At 38.1% G+C, this 17,501-nt stretch overlaps 1 protein-coding gene and 1 pseudogene across 1 annotated transcript; one reads left to right on the top strand and one right to left on the bottom strand.

Moving 5' to 3' along the window:
• Positions 1-1,419: 1,419 nt before the first annotated feature.
• On the bottom strand, positions 1,420-1,997 carry LOC147789247 (secreted RxLR effector protein 161 pseudogene; annotated as a pseudogene).
• A 13,742-nt stretch (positions 1,998-15,739) lies between these two features.
• On the top strand, positions 15,740-17,128 carry LOC111811521 (WD repeat-containing protein RUP2). Its single transcript, XM_023698412.2, has one exon. It carries the CDS (start codon positions 15,965-15,967, stop codon positions 17,036-17,038), a length of 1,074 nt encoding a protein of 357 aa, XP_023554180.2. The 5' UTR covers positions 15,740-15,964; the 3' UTR covers positions 17,039-17,128.
• The last annotated feature ends 373 nt before the right edge of the window (positions 17,129-17,501 follow it).

Genomic DNA, 17,501 nt, shown 5'->3' with positions numbered 1-17,501 from the left:
CAAGAGCTATTGATGGCTACTCATAGGGTTAAGGGAGGTAGTGTAATAGTGTCGGGACGTGTTAAAGAAGTTGCACTGATTGTGTTAAGCATGTAAGACTTCGATGTTATTTTGGGTATGGATTGGCTAGGCGAGAATCACGCTCTGATAGATTGTGAGACTCGAGTAGTGACTCTCAGACTTCCGTCAGGGGATAACTTTACATTCAAGGGAGCCACTTCCAAGAGAACCCCAAGCATCATTACAAAAATGAAGGCCTGGAAGATGATTTGTAGTAGTGCAAATGCATTTTAAGCCAGCGTGACCTTAGACAACAGTAACGAGCAGACAGTCTCATCAGTACACATCGTTAGGGAGTTTGTAGATTTTTTCCCAGAGAATTTTTCAGGTTTGCCCCGAGTTAGGGAAGTGGGTTTCGAGATCGATCTAGAACCAGGAATCGTGTCGATCTCCAAGACACCCTATAGGATGGCACCTGCAGAACTAAGGGAATTGAAAGAACAGTTTTAGGAGCTTTTGGACAAAGGTTTCATTCGACCTAGTGTATCACCCTAGGGAGCCCCTGTTTTGTTTGTAAAAAAGAAGGACTGGTCTTTATGTCTATCTATTGATTACAGAGAGCTGAACAAGGTCACCATAAATAATAAGTATCCCCTCCCGAGAATTGACCACTTGTTCGATCAACTATAGGGAGCAACGGTCTTTTCCAAAATTGACTTGAGGTCAGGGTATCATTAGCTGAGAATCAAAGAAGAGGATGTACCAAGACGGCCTTCAGAAGTAGATATGGACATTATGAGCAACGACCTTACGAATGCACCAGTAGTCTTCATGGAACTAATGAACAGGGTGTTTAAGGAATTCTTAGACACTTTTGTTATATTGTTATTGATGATATTCTCATATACTTTAAGTTAGAGATAGAGCATGAGGAACACCTGAGGAAATTCCTGACAGTGTTGAGAGCCCAATAGTTGTACGCCAAGTTTTCCAAGTGCAAGTTTTGGCTATCTAAAGTAGCATTTCTAGGTCATGTGGTGTCAAGTAAAGGGATCACAGTGGACCCAGGTAGATAGAAGTAGTGATGAGGTGGCTAAGGCCGAACATAGTAACTGAAGTGCGGAGTTTTCTGGGGCTAGCTGCATACTACAAAAGGTTTATCCAGGATTTCTCCAAAATATCTATTAGCTGTAAATTTCAGAGACTTACAAATGTACCAAAAATGATCATCTCTTATTCATGGGTCCAATTCCTTTTATAGAAAAAAATACATGAAAACTAATAACAAGAAAACTAACTGACAAACTCAACTAATAACGGGAAAACTAACTAACAGAAATTTGCTACCTCAACACTAACTAATTAACATAAATTTGCTACCTCAACACTTCCTCCCTTGAACTGAACTCGATCAAAAGTTTAGTTCACAGCACTCATCCCAAACGCTTCTCTGATCCTTTGAAATGATGCCATCTTCAAAGGCTTTGTCATTATGTCGGCCAGCTGCTCCTTAGTGCTACAATAGACCAATTTAATTACACCTTCCTTTTCAATTCTCTGAGAAAATGATATCGAACCCTTATGTGCTTTGACTTTCTGTGCATGACTGTATTTTTTGATAACTTGATAGTGGACGTGTTGTCACAAAACAGAATCATCTCTTCATCTTGTTCATGCCCGATTTCTTTCAATATTCTTTTCATCCAAATGGCTTGACAGGCACATGTAGCTGCTGCTACATACTCTGCTTCAATTGTTGACAATGTGACGATTGGTTGCTTCCTTGAGGACCATGCCACAGCTCCTCCACTCATTAAGAAAACATAGCCTGAAGTGCTCCTATTGTCATCAACATCTCCTGCATAGTTACTGTCAGTATAGCCTAAGAGTTCACTCTTCCCTTCACGTTGATACCATATCCCAAATTCCAGAGTTCCCTTCAAGTACCTCATGATTCTTTTTGCAGTAGCAAAGTGCAACTCAGTAGGATTTGCCATAAAACGACTAATAAGACTTACCACAAACATCAAGTTAGGTCGAGTGGCGGTGAGATACATTAAGCTGCCCACCATTTGCTTATATAGTGTTGAATTGACCTGTTAGGTTATGGAGTCTGCTCCCTGTATTTATAGCTTGGTCAACGACTATATCCAGTAAAGCTATATTTGGTAAAGCTATATATGGTAAAGCTATATCCGGTAAAATTATATATGGTAAATAGCTATATATAGTAGATGGTTACATTTGGTAAAACTATATATAGTAAACTGAATCATATATATATATATATATATCCCGTCCGGTAGAGCTTTGAATATGTACTTTCTATTCTCTGTAATTCTCTCTTACTGTACATACGTGAAGTCATCAATAAAGAAAAATTCTTTTAGCCAGAGTTCTCCTTGCACTTTTCTCTATCCTGTTCTTTGTGTTCATCTAGATCAAGCGTGTGCATTGTAGTGCGATCCTAACAACTGGTATCAGAGCTAGGCAAAATTCACCACGATCTGTGAAGATGGAAAGTTCAAAGATTGGAATTGAGAAGTTCGATGGATCTGATTTCGGTTTCTGGAAGATGCAGATTGAAGATTATCTGTACCAGAAAGATCTTCACGAACCTGTGTTGGCGGTGAAGCCGGATACCATGACCACGGAACAGTGGAAGCTCAAGGATCGACAAGCCTTGGGGCTGATCCGGTTGATGCTATCCAGAAACGTGGCGTTCAACATTATCAAGGAGAAGACAACGTCAGAGCTATTGAAGGCGTTGTCAAATATGTATGAAAAACCACCGGCTATGAACAAGGTGTATTTGATGCGGAGATTGTTCAATCTACATATGTCTGAAGGTGGACCTATTGCTGATCATATAAATGAATTCAATATGATCATAAGTCAACTGAGTTCGGTGGAAATTAATTTTGAAGATGAAATTAAAGCGTTGATTTTGATGTCATCCTTATCCGAGTCATAGGATACTGTTGTTGCCGCAATCAGCAGTTCCAACAACAGTTCCCAAGGATCTGATAAACTAAAGTTTGGTGTAATTCAAGATGTAGTTCTCAGCGAAAGTATTCGCAAACGAGAAACTGGAGATTCATCAGGCAATGCTCTCAGTGTTGATCGAAGGGGAAGAAGTAAATAAAAAAGCTCAAACAAACATGGGCGATCAAAATCAAAGAACCGAGGAAAATCTCTAAACAAACCCAACGTAACGTGTTAGAGCTGCGGGAGAAAAGGACATTTTCGAACAGATTGTACAAAACTGAAGAAGCAGAATCATAAATCTGAAGATGATGATGATTCTATATATACAACAGAAGATACTAAGGATGTTTTAATCATTAGTGTGGACAACCCAGCTGATTTCTGGATTTTGGATTCAGGTGCATCGTTTCATTCGTCTCCAAGTAAGGAATTGTTTCGAAATTTCAAATCAGGAAAGTTTGGGAAGGTGTATCTTGCCGACAACAAAACTCTGGAGATTGAAGGGAAGGGAGATGTCTCCATACAAACTCGAGCAGGAAATCAGTGGACATTACAAGATGTCAGATACATTCTTGGTCTCAAGAAGAACGTGATCTCTATTGGTCAGTTGGATAGCACAGGCTATACAACAGAGTTTGGAAAGAGTTCATGGAAGATTGTGAAGGGCGCCATGGTTGTTGCACGTGGCACAAAATCTGGAGCCTTATACACTACTGTAGAGTGTATAAACATGACTGCTGCTGCTGAGAGTGCTTCCAATTCAAGTTTATGGCACAATAGACTTGGACATATGAGCGTCAAATGAATGAAGATGCTGACTGCGAAAGGAGCTTTAGAAGACTTAAAATCTGTTGATATGGCTCTTTGTGAGAGCTGTGTTATGGGCAAACAGAAATGAGTTAGTTTCACAAAGGCTGCCAGAGAACCAAAGAAAGTGCGGTTGGAAATGGTCCATACAGACGTCTGGGGACCATCTCCAGTTTCATCACTTGGTTGATCAAGGTACTACGTCACCTTCATCAATGACTTCAGCAGGAAGGTATGGGTTTACTTTCTGAAACACAAGTCAAATGTGTTTACCACCTTCAAGAAGTGGAAAGCTGAAGTTGAAAATCAGACCGGCTTGAAGATTAAATGTCTGAGGTCTGACAATGGAGGAGAGTACAACAAATCAGAGTTTATAATATTTTGTGCAGCTGAGGGAATTAGATTAATAAGAACAAATCCAGGTAAGGCAAGACAAAATGGTATTGCAGAAAGAATGAACAGAACATTGAATGAGTGAGCAAGAAGCATGAGGATTCATTCTGGACTACCAAAGACATTCTGGGCTGATGCTGTGAGAACAACAGCATATTTGATTAATAGAGGGCCGTCAGTATCCTTGAAGTTCAAATTGCCCGAAGAAGTATGGACAGGAAAAGAACTCAAGTACTCTCACTTGAGAACTTTTGGTTGTACTGTGTATGTTCATGTTGATCCAGAGAAGAGAGATAAGCTTGATGGTAAGGCTGTGAAATGCTACTTCATAGGCTATGGCTCTGACATGTTCGGGTACAGGTTTAGGGATGAGAAAAATATGAAAATTCTAAGACACTGCGATGTGACCTTTGATGAAAATGTCATGTACAAGGACAGAGAGAAGATAAACTCTAAGACTAAAAAGCAAGTGGGAGTTGAACTTGAGTAGCAGGAAAATTCACGCAGTGATGTTACAACAGAAGATTAAGAAACTCCTGATTCTATTGCTGAAGAACCAGACGTGGAGCAAGTTGCACCTGAGCAGGTGTTGAGAAGATCATCCAGAACTATCAGAGCACCAGATATATATTTAGTCTCATTACATTATCTGTTGCTGACTGACGAAGGAGAATCAGAGTTCTTTGATGAGGCCCTACAAGTGGAAGATTCAACCAAGTGGGAGCAAGCCATGGATGATGAGATGAGCTCACTTGAAAAGAATAATACGTGGGTGCTGACTGAGTTGCCTACAGGAAAGAGAGCTCTGTTGAACAAATGGGTGTTCAGAATCAAAGTTGAACCAGATTGCAGAGGGAGGTTTAAGGCTCGGTTAGTAGTTAAAGGATATTCACAAAGAAAAGACATTGATTATGCTGAGATCTTTTCTCCATTGGTGAAATTAACTACTATCCGAATTCTGCTGAGTATTGTTGCATCGGAGAATTTTCACCTTGAGCAAATGGATGTAAAAACAGTGTTTTTACATGGAGATCTAGATGAGGAGATCTATATGCAACAACCAGAAGGGTTTGAAGCTCCAAGCAAGGAGCACATGGTGTGTAAGCTCAATAAGAGCTTGTATGGACTGAAACAAGCACCGAGACAATGGTACAAGAAGTTTGACTCCTTCATGTGCAAGAGTGGTTTCCACAGGAGTGAAAAGGATCAGTGTTGCTACCTCAAGAAATACACTGATTCTTATGTGTTTCTACTCCTGTATGTGGATGATATACTAATTGTTGGATCAAGTATGAGGGAGATAAACCACCTAAAGGCAAGCTTGTCTTCAGTATTTGAGATGAAAGATTTAGGTGCAGCGAAGTAGATTCTTGGGATGAGGATTCTCGAGATAGATCTGCTGGCACATTAAATCTATCCCAAGAGCAGTACATTGAGAAGGTGTTCTCCAAATTCAAGATGAATAACGCTAAACCCAAGACTACTCCCTTGGCAAATCATATTAAATTGTCAAAGGGGCAATCTCCCAAGACCGTTGAGGAACGTGAGCACATGACATCAGTTCCGTATGCTTCTGCAGTTGGGAATTTGATGTATGCTATGGTCTGCACTAGACCTGACATAACACATGCAGTGGGAGTTGTTAGCAAGTACATGGCAAATCCAAAGAAAGAACATTGGGAAGCTGTGAAGTGGCTTCTGAGATATCTGAGAGGTACATCTAATACTTCACTTTGTTATGACAATGACAAAGTAGTTCTGCAAGGTTTTGTGGATACTGATCTGAGTGGAGATGTAGACTCCAGCAAGAGCACATCTGGATATATCTACACTATAGATGGTACAGCAGTGAGTTGGATGTCCAAGCTTCAGAAATGCGTTGCTCTTTCATCTACTGAAGCTGAGTACGTGGCCATAGTTGAAGCCGGAAAGGAGATGATATGGATGACAGACTATCTAGAAGAATTAGGCAGGAAGCAGTGCAAGAAGATCCTTTATACAGATAGTCAGAGTGCCATACAGTTGGTGAAAAATCCAGTCTATCATTCAAGGACAAAACACATTAGAAGACGATACCATTTCACTCGCAGGTTAATGAAAGAAGGCGATATGTGTTTGGAGAAGATAGAGGGTGCAAAGATCAGTAGAGATGTTGACAAAATGTGTTGATGTTGGAAAATTAAGGTTATGCAAAGCTTTAATTGGTATGGTGTAGGATCAGTCTCCAAGTGGGAGAATTGTTAGGTTATGGAGTCTGCTCTCTGTATTTATAGCTTAGTCAACGGCTATATCCGGTAAAGCTATATTTGGTAAAGCTATATATGGTAAAGCTATATCCGGTAAAGCTATATATGATAAATAGTTATATATAGTAGATGGTTAAATCTGGTAAAACTATATATAGTAAACTGAACCATATATATATATCCGGTCCGGTAGAGCTTTGAATATGTATTTTCTATTCTCTGTAATTCTCTCTTACTGTACATACGTGAAGTCATCAATAAAGAAAAATTCTTTTAGCCAGAGTTCTCCTTGCACTTTTCTCTATCCTGTTCTTTGTGTTCATCTAGATCGAGCGTGTGCGTTGTAGTGCGATCCTAACATGACCTTCACACCAGTTTCATCTTGGCCAATCTGCTGTCTATGGACTATCGGATTGCAAACAGAGTTGTAATTTTGCATCTCAAACCTCTCGATCAACTCAGCAACATATTTTCTTTGACATATAAAGATGCCATCAGCCTTCTGCATCACTTCAATGCCAAGAAAATATCTCATCTTCCCTAAATTAGTCATGTCGAATTCATCTATCATGGAGCGCTTAAACTCATTCAACAACTCCTCATCATTACTAGTGAACAATAGATCATCAACATAAATGCTCACAATTAGAATTTTACCTCCCTTTTGTTTGATGAATAATGTTTGTTCACTAGAGCTGCTTACAAAACCTTCCTTGACGATAAAAGCCTCAATGCGACTGAACCAAGCTCTAGGCGCTTGTTTTAGTCCATGGAGAGCCTTTTGCAGCTTATAAACCATGTCCTTCTTCCCTGCTACTTCATAACCTTGTGGTTGTTCAACAAATACATCTTCCTTTAGCTCACCGTGTAGAAAAGCAGATTTGACATCGAGCTGATAGATTCCCCATCCTTTTATTGCTGCTACAGCAATGATCATCCTCACTGTATCCATCCAAGCCACTGGTGCGAAATCTACTCCGTACTCTTTAGCATACCCTTTTACAATCAGCCGAGCTTTGTACTTGTCTACCTCTCCAAGTTCATTTAATTTGGTCTTGTAGATCCACTTAACCCCAATAGCCTTGGCTCCAACAGGAAGTGCAGTCAGCGACCACGTGTGGTTCCGTTCGATGGACTGTATCTCAGCATCCATCGCTTGTTTCCATTTCTGATGTCCTACGGCTTCTTGAAAACTGGTCGGATCTGATATGGCCATGAAAGCTAGAGTTTCAATCTCGACTCTAGCCATGTTTGCTTCTTCCTCTGTATCTGATAGCCCTTCTCCTGTGATTTAATCTGCAGACCAAATTGGTGCTTTTCTCACCCTGCCCGTTATTGCTGTTGTTTCTCCAGTTGGTGGATCATTTGGTGAAGGTACGTCATCAGTGTATTCTTCTGCTTCTTCCGCTTCCTCTGCATTCTCAACATTTTCATAATCATTTTCCCACTCAAGTTCAATGCTTTCTTCACCAGAATAACCAACATCTTCCCAATTCCACTTCTTATCTTCCTCAAATATCACATCTCGACTAATGTGAACCTTTTTCTCCACTGATCGAACACCTTAAAGGCCTTGGATTCACTACTGAAACCTAACAGAACACACTTCACGCTTTTGTCATCGAGCTTGCTTCTTTTAACATCAGGGATATGAACATATTCGATACATCCAAAAATCCTAAAGTGTTCGACTGATGGCTTTCTTTCACTCCATGCCTCTTCCGGAGTCACATATTTTACAATGAGTGTAGGAGATCTGTTAAGAATGTGATTCACCCATTGCACAACATCTGACCAAAAAACTTTTGGTACCTCCTTCTCTAATAACGCTGCTCTCACCATGTTCATGATTATACAGTTTTACGTTCAGAAACGCCATTTTGCTGAGGCGTGAAGGCGGTGGTCAGCTGTCTTTTGATTCCATGCGCTTTACAGAATTCTTTGAATGCAATTGAATTGTATTCTCCTCCTCTATATGTTCTTAGACATTTGATGAATAATCCAGTTTGCTTTTCTACAAACACTTTGAATGTCTTGAACTGATGAAATACTTCTGATTTTTCTAGCACAAAATATATCGATTTTTTCTCAAAAAATCATCAATAAAGCTTATAAAGTACTTTATTTGACTGTTTGATGGTGGGTTGATCGGACCACAAAGATTAGAGTGGATAAGCTGTAATCTTTCAATGGCTCTCCACTTGCTCCGCTTCGAACATGGAACACGGTGGTGTTTCCCTTTGACACACACCTCACAGATAGTTTTCACATCTCCAATTTCAGGTAAACCCACAACCATCTCTTTACTGCATAATGTGTGAAGTCCCTTGTAGCTGAGATGCCCATATCAATGGTGCCACAGCTTTGCCTTGTCTGAGATATCAACCTGTACACATCTCTCCTCCTTTGTTTTGTTATTTGATTCACCCAGCATGATAAACATCCTATTAGCACTCATAACAGATTCTGCTATTTTTCCTCTTGAGGGATGAAAAATGTTGCATGTGTTTCGATCTCCTCCTTTGAATAGCACGTCTAAACCCCTCTCTTGAAGTTGTCCAACACTAAGCAGGTTGTTCTTTAGTTCCGGAATATAATACACATCGTTGCTCACATAGCTTATTCCCTTAAGTATTATTTTCACTGCTCCTTTCCCACCAACCATCAGTTTGTGATTGTTCCCAAGCTTGACATTATGTGTGAAGCTAGTGTCCAAGCTTGAGAACATACTTCTTTTTCCACACATATGGTTTGAACACCCAGAATCAACGAACCACACATCTCCTCTTTTAGTGCCTTGAAGCTCCACATATGTCATGAGAATAACTTCATCCTTTTCTTCGATCTCTGCAAAATGTTCTCCATTGTACCTAATTGGACATTCATATTAGAAATGTCCAAGTTGGTGGCAGTTGTAACACTCGATTGTTGCTTTGTTGAATGAGCGTCCTCTGCCCCTGTCTCGGCCTCTGTATGATCCTCTGTCGTTTTTTGACAATTGGCAAGGGAAATCCCTTTTCACAATTGGTGTGAGTGGAAATCGTTTGACTGGAACAGAGAAGAAAGTTGTTGGAAGAAAATAAAACCGCTTAATAGAGAGAGAGAGAGAGAATTGCAATTTGACTTTGCTTAAAAAGAGGTGATGTTTTCTTTCTCAACAGATTCATCTATTTAAATAATTAACTTATCCTAAAAATGGCCCGAGAGTGGCCAACTAAATCTGTGCCACTTCCTTCAAAATGGCCACCTAAAAAGTTGGTAATCCATTCGAAGTGTTTGTCAAATGGTCAAAGGAAGATATTCAATCAACTAATTAAAACGTGTAAAGCTAAATAAGAAAACCTCAGGCTTTTATATAACAATCTCCTCCTAAAACCTGTGGTATATCTACCTTATTATTTTGAACTCCGATCTTTGAATCAAGTTCCTGAAATTTTACCCGTGCCAGAGACTTGGTGAAGATGTCTCCAAGCTGTTCCTCTGTTCGGATGAAGTCAATCTTGATAATTCCCCGATCTGCACACTCCCGAATGTAATGGAATCTGATCTCTATGTGCTTGCTTCGGTCGTGCAAAATCGAATTTTTGATCAGGGAGATCGTAGCTTTGTTGTCCATATAAAGCATTGGTGGATCGCCTTCTTTTTCGATTTATTCCTCCATCAATCGCCCAAGCCAGACCCCCTGTGTTGCTGCCGTCGAAGTGGCAATGTACTTTGCTTCGCAAGAAGATAAAGCAACTACCTTTTGCTTAGTTGATTGCCAGCAGATCGCGCCGCCTGAGAGGAAGTAAATCATCCCACTGGTGCTCTTACGATCATCAGCGTCACCGGCCATGTCACTATCACTGTAGCCGACCAACTCAAGCTTCTCCTTTCCTCTCCCTGCGTAGTATCTTACACTTCAGCCTCTGGTTCCGGCTACATAGCACAGGATGCACTTGACAGCTACTAGATGCTCCTCCCTAGGTGCTTCCATAAACCTACTCACGTATCCAACGAAATAAGCAAGATCAGGGCGAGTGTTTACCAGATAGCGCATTCTCCCGACAATGCTGTGATAATTGGTGGAGTCGACTGTCGTCGTCGTGCCGGCCTTCCTCAGCTGGAGTCGGGCTATATAAAGAGTGATCTTTATCCTTTAATACTTCACTCCTACCCTCAAAACCCCTTCCACTCTAAAATCTACGGCCCAAATTCCAATCCCATTTCCACTTTTACAATTCTTCTTGCATGCCATCACCACGAACCGTAAACCTTTTTTTTTACTCGAATACAAGTAGCTAGGAGCTTACGTAAAATTATTAGGGAGAACGTCAGCTAAGGCCTACCAAGTAAGTGGCTCTACCGTCGTAGGTTATGCAAAATTGTGTGTTGTATGTTGGCACGTGCCCGTGGTTTCGCACGTGTCATAAATGTGTGTTTAGACTGTACGATTTAATACGTAAACATATGTAATGTGAACATATGTTGTTTAGTAACGACTCGATGTATGATATAATGTGACATAATGTGTTATACTTAGAATGTTTATGTGAATGCTGAGATAGTTTCTGTATGAATCGCACGTCATGGTATGGTATGATGAAAGCATGAAATTGTATGTATACCACATGATATGTATGACATGAAATCACAATGAATAGCATGAAACATAATCCCGTTAGGATTATGCATGATAGGAGGATTGAATAATGAGAAGTATTATGATACGAATGAAAATGATGGCAGGGTTATATTTAATAATGTTAAAAATAGAAATATTGGATATATCATGCATTCGGAGGATACCCCTATTCCATCACGAGGGTACGGATGCGTATACTCAAGGGCAGGAGAACGATCGTTATATTTTACATAACGTTGTCGTGACAGTTACTAGTTCTAACAGGTGTCCAGCCTAAGGAGCTCCTAGAGTATGCTCGCCCGACAAGGAAAGTGGCCTAGCAGTGTGCAAACTGACTGGTGAGTTCATACTCGCACGTATGGGCTGTGTGCAAGTTACCCGTCATCTCATTTGCATGTGTTTGCTGCATAGCCTTGATAGGAGGTCGCTTATTGAGTATTCAATACTCAAGTCTCGTGCTACTACATTTTCAGATAAAGGCAAGGCACCCATGTGAGACTGATGGAAGCATCGCAAATCCCGTGACCCCATTTTTCCATCGGGTCGCTACTATGAAGAACCTTTATGGCCCATTTGGTTGGAGGGGAATGAGGATGGCATGGGCTTGGATTTTCCAAGCCCATGTTTGTTTGAGGGTTTTAAAATGATAGCATGGGAAAATATGTTTGGGAGGCATCATAAATGGGTTTCATCATTTCCCCCTTAAATGGTCATGGGCGGTCTTTTCTCCCCCAATTCTAATTGAAATATAATAGGGTTAGGCTTACATGGGTGACTTCAAATAATTTTTTTTTATTAAAAAAACTCAAATATTATTGTCAAAATTATAGGTTTAGGTTTAGCTCGAGATAGACTTATTTAGTAGCTAAAATTACCATAACTCGTCTACCGGGTTAGATGATTAATTGTATTAGAATTTAGAAAAAAGATGTGATTAAAATTAAATTTACACCTAATTTAGAGATCAACGAAATTTATATTTTTCAAAAATTAAAATGGGGAACTTGAACTAAGCTTCCCAAACCCGAGGAACAAAATTAAAACTTTTAAACTCGTAAAAAGAAATTAAAAATAAATTGTTTCAATAATGATAATAATAAATTAAAGTCAAATCAATTGAAAGAAAGGGAGACTTTCGTATATATTCAAATTTGGAAACTTTCTTTAAAATATATTATTTAAGAAAATAATTACATTTGCTTATAACTAATTAAACCCTTTAAAAAAAGATTTTAACATTTTTTTTTTTTTTTTTTTTTTAATCAAACTTAAAAAAAAAAGACAACTCGACCCAACTTGAAAATAGAGTGTTGGATTGAATTGAGTTGTGAACTGGTTGTTCAGGTTATTAACCCAACTAACTCAAACTTTCGAATTGGTTTAAAAAATTTCTCCAAATTCAATCGAATATGTAACGGCCTAAATCCACACCCAGTAGATATTGTTTTCTTTGCACTTTTCCTTCCAAGTTTTTCCTCAACATGAGAGATTTTTACATTCTTATAAAGAATGTTTCGTTCTCCTCCCGAACCGATTTGGACGGAGAAGTGTGGGAGGCAAGGAGGTCTAAAGGTGTGTGGCACTAGGAAAAAGGGAAGAAAAAAATGGAGGCTTAGTTTAAGCCACGTAAACCCATGGGCCTCAACTGGCAACAGCCACAACATTTATTTAAATATAAAATCAATCAATAATTCCCAAAATAACCCACTACCACTTCTTCCCTTTCCATTAAAATGAGGCGCAAAACCCACCAACGCGCCTTTCCCCTAACTAACATTTATTGTACGAATATATATGAATGTACTTTTTTATTTATCCATATTTATCCATTTCTCCCCCAATTTACAATTTTTTTTTCTTTATTCATTTTTTAAAATTTAGGTGACTGTTATATATAGATATATATATATATATCTTCGAGATTATTTCATTTTAATTTTATAATATGATTTGAGTGTCGCTTTAATTTTAGTACGATCAGTTAAATTTCCCCTATCATTTCTAAATATGGTATTTTAGCAAACTAATATCTAAATGAAAACTACTACAAAACAAATATTAATATGATAATAATACCGACGCTAACAAAGTTTAAGCCGATCATAAATATCAAATAGAAATTAAGGTTAAAAGCTCGGGATATTAAATATACTATTCGAAGGGATAAGAAAAATCATGTGAATTTATATTTATATATATATATATATATAAAACATAAGGTCACATGTGGGATTTTGGTTTTAGTGTGTCGCTTCATCAACTACCGTTGTTGGAAAATGTGATGTTTTTCCAAGGAAAAGCTAGAGATTCGGTGGATCTGATTGGATGATGGGAAGTAGCTGTTGGGTTACTACAATTATTTTATATTTTTATAACACTAAAATGTATCATAATTAATTAATTAATTAATATTAACGGGTGGGTTCCATTTTCACTTGTTGTTAAGACCTATTTTACGGCTATTGAGGTTAGTTTACTTTCTTGTTGGAGAGAAAAACAAAACAATTTTATAAGAGTATGGAAAACCATTCATAGCAAACACGTTTTAAAGACCTTAAAAAAAAGCTTGAAAGAAAAAAACCTAGTGAGAACAGTATATGCTAGTGGTGGACTTGGACTTTTAAATTCAATTTTTCAAATGCTTTGAACGTGGTCGATGAAAGTAAACTTGTTAGGGTTGAACTTAGGTGATGGTCAATTATCGAGAGTGTAAGAACATTGTATTAAGCTTATTAAAAATATGAAGATCCCACATCGGTTGGGGAGGAGAACGAAACATCTTTATAAGGGTGTGGAGACCTTACACGAATAGACGCGTTTTAAAAATCTTAAGGAAAAGCTTAAAGAGGACAATATCTGCTAGTGGTAGACGTGAGCCTAACCACTAGGAGTCAAGTGGGACAAAGTGTTTGATTCAAATTAATTATACATGTTAATGAACCAAATGATTAAACATTAAGTTATGGAAGTTTTTATTTTCACATTTTTATTTTTAACTTGATGTAAATAATAAAAGAAAATAAAATGAAAAAATATTAAAAAAAACTAAATTTATAATTATTAAATATTTTGTAAAATAAAAAATGGACGAAATGTGGCATTATACGGCTGGGCCACGTGACTAGACCGTATTATTTTATATTTTTTTCATCATAAATTTATGTCTAATTTAAATTATTATTATTATTTTTTTAAAGCAAAGTTTCAACCACATTTTCGAATTATTGGCATTATTATCCTCCACTAAATAATGATATGAAGTATTTATTAATTTGACATAATAAAACTTTAGACAACTTGATTAATAAAAAGTAACGTCTGCAACTAACATTTTTTAACCGTAAATGCTGATTTTATTTTATTTATTTATAAATCTTGTTAATTTTAATCAATATTCAATTTCTTTAATCCTACATATTCCACGTACCATTGTCCAATTTCCACGTCATTATTTAGCAAAAAAAAAAAAAAAAAAAGATTGTACACATAAAATAACATTTAAAAAATAAAAAATAAAAATTGTAATTTAACAATATTTTCAATTAAAGTACATTGTATTAAATTTTCACCAAAGTAGCTTTATTCAAAGTTTTTTCCCCTTCATCCCATTAACTTTTTTCCCTAGTAGGGTATTAATTTCTTTTTCATTTATCACATAATATCAATTTTTTATTATACCAAAAATATATCACCCAATCAATTAAAAAAAAAAAATGTTTCATAGCAGTCATATCAATTTTAGTAAGCTATTCTGTAATTTCTCGAATTTTTTTTTTTTTTTTATGCATTGTCATTTCAAGTGTTGCTCCCATCCGACTTCTTATATTTGGATATGGATCCAATCATAAATATTCCTTTTCATGTGGTCTTTGAACTGCTGCTCAATCAATCAATTACGAAATATCATTAACTCTATGTGTATTATCAATATCTCTACGTGTGATTTCTTGAGACATAAACTCCTCCCACTTTTTTTTTTTAGAGAAGGGGTAATGAATAGATATCTTCCTTTGTTATAAGAATTTCTCAAAACGATCAATATGTAGAATCAGAACAAGTGATTGCTGAGATTCGTGCGGAAACATACACTCTTAATTTAAAAGAGAGGGTTCGAAAACATATTTATTCGGACTCAGAGGAAGAAATGCATTGGAGTACTGATATGTACCATAGACATGAAAGAGGAGAAATAAATATGGAAATGCTGATAGTTTCCATCAAAATGAAAAATTATTGGATTAGAAACAAAAAAAATATAAGGTTTATTTGTTTTTACGTAAGCACGTAACTCAACGAGAAATTAACCGAAAAATCTTTATTAAATAATGAATGGAGAATCAAACCATTAAATTTTTATATTGTATTGGTTTATGTGGTTAAAAGTCATTTACTCAAATTTTTATTTTTAATAAAAATAAAATGTTGGTTAGAAACCATATATTTATTTATTCTCAAATTTTAATTAAGATTTGTAACTTTTGAAAAAATTAGGTAAAAATTATTTTAAAGAACGGGTGAATATTAAATAATAAAAAAATTATAAATTTAAATAAAAATTGTTGAGGATTTATAAATTTGTAGTTTATAAATGGATATAAAATTGAGAAGATATTGGTGGATGGTGGATATTGAAAATGTGTCAGATTTTGATTCCTTGAATGAGCAAAAACAGTTAAAAACATAGTCGTGACAGTAGAGAATAAATAAAAGTAGCGGTGCAATTGAAGCCAAAAGAAATGAAAGATGACGACGCCATTTATCCACATCACTAATTCTTCAAATTAAATTAGATTGAAAAAAAAGAGGTGGTTTAATGGCGGCCGTAGATTTCTTCCACTTCCCAAACCCCCAAAATCCCCTCCCAATTTCCTTTTCCTTTTCCTTTTCCTTTCTCCACACCTTATGAATGGGAAATGAATCCCCGCCGCTCCGTCGCGAATGGACCTTCTCCCTCGCCTCCGTCGTCTCCTCCTCCTCCCTCATTGGCCCCGTTTCCGACACTCTCGGCGTCGTCGAATTCGACCCTTCTGATTCCCTCATCGCCACTGCCGGAATCGCTAGAAAAATCCGTGGCTACTCTCTTTCTAATCTCTTGCCCAATGACGGTACTGTTGCTATGTTGGACCATACTCGTGCTTCTGAATTTTGTATCTGTACTCCGGCCAAGCTCAGTAGTCTCCGGTGGAAGCCTGGTGCCGGCGGACGGATCTTGGCCTCCGGTGACTATGATGGGGTTGTCATGGAGTATGATCTCGAAAAGAAAGTCCCGGTTTTTGAACGGGATGAACACGGCGGACGGCGCGTGTGGAGTTTGGATTACTCTACGGTGGAACCAATGGTGGGCGCGTCGGGGTCGGATGATGGTACGGTGCAAGTATGGGACACGCGCTGTGACGGTGTGGATTGTGTGGCCGTGGTGCAGCCGAGTATGCTACGGAGTCCGGTTTGTTGCGTGGAGTTTAATCCCTACGGCGGCGCGTTGGTGGTAGTCGGCTGTGCAGACAGGAAAGCGTATGGGTACGACCGGCGGAAAATGACGGAGGCGGTTATGGTGTTTGAGGGGCACGCGAAAACGGTGACGTATGTGAAGTTCGTGGACGGGGGGACCATAGTGTCTGCGAGTACGGATGGGAGTTTGAAGATGTGGAAGGCGGAGGAGGAGGGGGGAGATGGGGGTGGAGGTGCACGTGTGGTGCGCACGTACGAGGGGCACGTGAATGGGAGGAGCTTCGTCGGGTTATCGGTGTGGAGGAATGGGGGTTTAATCGGGTGCGGGTCGGAGGATAAGAGGGTGTTTGTGTATGATAAGAGGTGGGGGGAGGCGGTGTGGGTGGAGGAGTTTGATCGGGTCGGGTCGGGTTATGGGTTGGTGAGTAGTGTGTGTTGGAGGCAAGTGGGGGAGGATGAATGTACGTTGGCGGCTGGCGGGTCGGACGGTGTTTTGAAAGTTTTTGTGGGAGAGAAGACGAGGTCGTTTTGATTCATTATATCTCACACATTCAAATCTAACCCCACCACACATTACTTACCACTGGTTAGGATTTTTTTTTTTTTTTTTTTTTTTTTTTTTTTTTTATTAGAATAATATTTGGGTGACAATTGATTCATATTTTTTATACAATAAAACTATGTCTTCTGTCTTCTTGCTTTTGAACGATTCATTTATTCATATGATTCCCTTCCATAATTATTTAATTATTTTTATTTCTAATGTTAGCATGAAACCTAACCTATGGACTATTGTAAAATTAAGAGAATTGTACTTGAGATTGATGTCACGAGTTTATATAGGTTGACTTTAATACAAAAGACAAAATCGACTTTTATTAGACAAATTGGTGACACTAGTCTAAGCTAATTAAGTGGTCTTACTATCGGCATGATTATATTTGATGTTGACATGTGCTCCTTGATTCTACACGTGCCATATATATTGATGTGTG

Source organism: Cucurbita pepo, chromosome 15, assembly GCF_057944985.1.
Source record: "Cucurbita pepo subsp. pepo isolate OVF chromosome 15, ASM5794498v1, whole genome shotgun sequence".
NCBI classification, from domain to species: domain Eukaryota; kingdom Viridiplantae; phylum Streptophyta; class Magnoliopsida; order Cucurbitales; family Cucurbitaceae; genus Cucurbita; species Cucurbita pepo.
This window is presented reverse-complemented; position numbering and strand designations above follow the sequence as displayed.

What these genes read in the sequence shown, in the direction of transcription:
- LOC111811521 (XM_023698412.2), top strand. Translation starts at nt 15,965, where the DNA reads ATGGGAAATGAATCCCCGCCGCTCCGTCGCGAATGGACCTTCTCCCTC.